The sequence below is a fragment of the Tachypleus tridentatus genome, unplaced genomic scaffold, assembly GCF_004210375.1.
Source record: "Tachypleus tridentatus isolate NWPU-2018 unplaced genomic scaffold, ASM421037v1 Hic_cluster_2, whole genome shotgun sequence".
In the NCBI taxonomy this organism is placed as follows: Eukaryota; Metazoa; Arthropoda; class Merostomata; order Xiphosura; family Limulidae; genus Tachypleus; species Tachypleus tridentatus.
The window spans coordinates 48,812,790-48,817,672 of NW_027467782.1; the positions used below are offsets into that span (position 1 = coordinate 48,812,790).

A 4,883-nucleotide genomic window follows, 5' to 3' on the forward strand; every position below is an offset into this window, starting at 1 on the left:
AAAAATTGAAACGTGTAATTAAATGTTATACATTTAAATTAGAAGTAAGGTGTAACTTGCTAGGTTATTAAAGTAACTTTATTATTGGTTAAATGTATTTATATCACATGTAATGGGTGTGATTTCAGTACTGCGAAGAGACTACACAGCTCCTGGTTTCTCCATGGTGGACCACTACAACCTCTTATGCTATCTTGCTAGCGTCCCTCCTCGGCCAAACAATGGCAGCTGGGAGCACGTCGGTCATATGCTCGCCGAAGAAGAACAGATAACAATCTGGGATTGGATAGTTACTGGAGGGGCAGTTGTCACCATCATGGTTGCTGGTTTATATCTTTTTGTGTATTTATCGTGGCCAAAAAAATCTAGAAGTGGACAAAAGCATGAGTGAAACCAGTATATGAAAGTGTATTAAATCAAGTATATTTTACAAAAGTGCACCCAGGGATATGTAAATTTGTTAATAAATTTATATACATTGATTTCATTTGTTTTTCCTTTGTAAAGAAAGTTTGTATTTGATAAATGTTATTTGTTGAAGCTAAGAAACAAAACAAATGTAATTCCTGATTGGAGAACCTCTGTGTTAGTCTGTAAAGCGTTGTGTGATGGTACTTGTAGTTTCTGTAGTACAGTTACACGATTTCTTGTAAACCTTGAAGGTCTTAGTGTTGTGTGAAAGAACCACTTTTGGTATGTTTGACTCATTTTGTAAATATTAAATTTAAAATAACTTGTGTTGAATAATGTGTAAAAGGTGAGTTTGATTTCAGAATTTTAAGGCTCTGAGCATCAGGAAAAATCATCTCTTTCATTAAACTGGACATAGCAGGTGATACACTGCATGTATCGTGTTTGTTTGATTGGTCACTCGGTTTGATCACTTACACAAGCTTATGTACAGTCAGAATAAGTCTCACCATTCAACTACGTTTTGTTTTATTTTCGTGGCTACTGGTAGCAGTGAGGTTTTTAATTCTGAGAATACCTCAAAGTTTAAGAAATACTCAAGTGATGCGACGAAAACACAAACATGAGCGTTAATAGAAAAATTTTCTCTAAATTAGACCAAATTATTTTCATGTTTCTGATATGTTATTAAAGTGTATTAAATCATATTAGCACGAAATGCTTGCTTGTGAATGTAAGCACAAAAAGGTTACTAGACTTTGAGACAAGAAACTTTATTTCTTATACCATGGCTGTAGGTTTACTATAGTATAATAAAAGAACTAAATTTAAAGATTGGTGTGTGTGGTTGGCTCTTTATGGAATCGGAAGCCCTTCAAACATTTTAAAAATACGATTTGTATATATGCGTGTACATGTTTGCGAGGTCTCTAAATTACTGAAAGACGCCCCTTTTAATGTACCATATTGTATAAAGAATCCTCTCCAAAATGTTCACAAATGTCTACAATAACTGATTCTAAGTACCTGTAAAAAAAAAAAAAAACACGTGCAGTTTAGAAATTTGTTACAAAACAAGACATTAAACAGGACTCGAGATATATTTCTGATGAATTGCAATACGTGTACTACTGATAAAAATATTTCTATTATGTTTGTTTTGTATTAAACAATCTTTGTGACTGGCTGCCTTAGTGGTACTAATGAGGAAAATACTTGTTCTTTTAACATCATCATGCATCATTTGACACTGTATTAGATCTGAGTGGTCAGATGGTATTTCTATATCAATTAAATTGCTTGTACATACATATCCAAGATGAGAATTTTCATACAATATGCTCCCCCAGTACCCTCTACTTAAAACATTTGCTCTCCTACAAGGAGATAACTAGAATAAAATGAATCGTTTGTAAGGACACAACGCTTAATGGTAAGTTTCAGGTCTTTTAATGCGAAAAATGGGTTTCGATACTCCTAATGGACAGGATATTTACAACCCTATTACATAACTGTGCCCGATAAACAAAGGTTACTGTTATGGTAGGTGATAAAAAATCTGAAGTTAGAAGTAACGACGTATATATTCTCAGTGTCTCCCTCTATGATGCAGATTATCATAATAAAATGTTCACTGGAAGCAACTACATGTTTTGCTGTACATAAAATACCCTAGAATTACAGTGGAATAACCTCTGATTACAGAATCACATCAGCTGTGATAGTGACCCAAACTAGGACGGTATAATGGCTGTGATGAAACTAAACTTACCACTGTTACTAGATTCTTATCGTTTTGCTTGTTTTATTTTTAACAAAAGCTAAGAAAACAAAGTATTTCAATAATCTGGATAAATCTAATTGAGTTGAGCTTTGAGTTAAAACTTACTTTGCCATACTTATTTCTGTCGTTGAAAAGCTGTAAAAACAGAATTATTGTCATGTTTGTTTTTTCCCAAAGCTCTTTTCTTGTATCAAACTTTCTATAATAAAAATTAATATGAAAGTATGGAGCACACCAATACTAGTTAAAGTTTAAATTGAATCAAAACTTAAGTTTGTGAAAGTTTTCTATTTTGTAAAATGGGTGTTAAAACTTCTATTTTTGAAAACAAAATTTACTAAATTCAAAATGCATTATCCGAGTAAATGGGCACGTGGAAAATAAATAAATTATATTAACGTCGTTTGATGGAGCTTTTCATTAAAGGTCATGAACATAAGTCAATTTATTCTTTTTTTCTTTCCGATAAACAGAAGTTTGGAAAACGTTTCTTGTGTTAACAACAATTACGGGTTAATAAAGGATTTTTTTTACTTCAACAGTATATCAGCTATACACTTGACGAAATATAACTTTTGTAGGTGAAAACTTCCTATTTGTTAGATTAGATTTTGTGTTTCAAGAGTCATCTGGTGGCTCAGCGATAAATCTACGAACTTACGACATTAAAAATCGGGTTTTGTTTATCCGTGGTGAACAGAACACAGATATCCATGATGTAGTTTTGTGCCGTACAAAAAACTGCGCGTTGGTGACCAACAAGTGCATGTGACATGTAACGAGCAAATATTAAATTTGAGAAACTGTAAACTATCAAGGACTGGTAGTGTTTACTAACTCCCATCCCTATAGCCTATCGTTTAAAATTAAACACGATAAAATGCAGTCTTTGTGTAGCTTTGTGCGAAAGTTTTAAAAACAAACCAATCGTGTTCTGATTTTAAAATCTTATACAGTATACCAATTTTTATATGTACATATATATTTATTCAAAGGTTGAGAGAGAAAAAAATCTTCAGAAAGACGAACGCGAAATTAATATTTTTCAAAATAATCGTGTGTTTAAGAAACAACGTAGTTTACCACCAGTTCATACCAAATACGCTTACTAAGCCTTATCTAACGAAAGACGATGATTGAAACACTGAATGTGATAAAGCACATTCTGTAGATGGCGCTGTGTGCAATTGCTCAGCAATTGCATATTATATACTTATATAATTTATATATCGCTATTGCTTCCACCATATTATACGAAATTCAAATATTTTCTTTTTTTATAAGTGATCAAGTTAAATTATAAGTTTACAATGATACAAACAAAAATATTTTTTTTAAATGGGCAATTTTGACCACAGGCGTTCTCAGGTTTTCCGAGAGGGGACAATACAATGTGAAATTGTAAAATGAATAAAAAAATTCACATCCGTATAATCAATGATTAAGGAAAGAATTTTTTCTCATTTCCTGGGTTATTTGTTTTGAATTTCGCGCAATGCTACACGAGAGCTATTTGCGCTAGCCGTACCAAATTTAACAGTGTAAGACCAGATGGAAGGCAGCTAGTCATCACCACCCACCGCCAACTCTTGGGCTACTTTTTTACCAACGAATAGTGGGATTGACCGTCACATTATAACGCCCCCACGGTTGAAAAGACGAGCGTGTTTGGTGTAACGAGGATTCGAACCCGCGACCCTCAGATTACGAGTCGAGTGCCTTAACCACTTGGCTATGCGAGGCCTAATTCTTTCCCCACGAACGCCCATGATTTTGACGTTTTCGTGATTTTATTTTGTTGCAAATCGAGTTGTATATCAATTATTTTAATTGTAATAAATGTTATTTAACCAAACCTTTTTGAACTCATTAAAATTTTACCAGTTTTATTGTTTAAAGTTGTTCAGTACTTGGAATAATTTAAGACACCAGAATTTTAAATTTTTTGTACGGCATGCTCTTAAGGAATATATGGGTACTTATTTAGTCAGAATAATATAATAGTACGTACATACGTCATAAAGTTCACGCAAGGCTGTTTTCTCTAACACGTTGTAGTATGATGCCAATAAACAATCAACATACTGAACAAATCCAAAATAATTCTACTGTCCATAAGATGAAACAAATAAAACATAAGTCACATTAAAATTCTTACTGGGGTCAGGTAATTAAAACACCACAATACTCTTGGGCGGTTGGATTTTCGCATTTAGCTATAAAAATATTCATAACCTCGAAGCTAGAGAACTGAATATATAATGAATTGAAATTGTTAGAATGAGATACAATTTTATCCGCAAAAGTAGAGACGTAAAGATACAAAACAGTAAATATAATTATATATACACACACACACATATATCGTGCATCACGGTTTTATCGTGTGTTCGAAAATATTCAGTTGCATGTACATGAGAATTAAGAGGGATAACACCACAAATAAATGTTACTAACTGGTTTAGTATAGTAAATACCATTGTTTAAATCAAGTAGGAGTTGAATCTCATACTGTTAACTTGTAGAAACTGCTACAAATACTCATCAAATTATGTGTAAAGAGATTTAAATGTTTAAAAACAATTAAGATAAACTGATCTACTGTCTTACTATGAAAATTGTGGCTTAGATATTTTAAAGCTCTCAGGAGATAGTAACCAACATGCCACGTGCAAACACTGGCTCTAAG

The 4,883-nt window shown here is 32.7% G+C and overlaps 1 protein-coding gene across 1 annotated transcript in view; it reads left to right on the forward strand.

Annotated features, from left to right (window-relative positions):
* The window catches only part of LOC143243374 (glycerophosphocholine cholinephosphodiesterase ENPP6-like), a 47,319-nt gene extending 46,076 nt beyond the window's left edge, over positions 1-1,243 (forward strand). Inside the window, exon 7 of the mRNA XM_076487238.1 lies at positions 129-1,243. Within this exon, the coding sequence (XP_076343353.1) occupies positions 129-391 (263 nt within the window). The 3' untranslated portion in view covers positions 392-1,243. The remainder of the gene's footprint in view (positions 1-128) is intronic.
* The last annotated feature ends 3,640 nt before the right edge of the window (positions 1,244-4,883 follow it).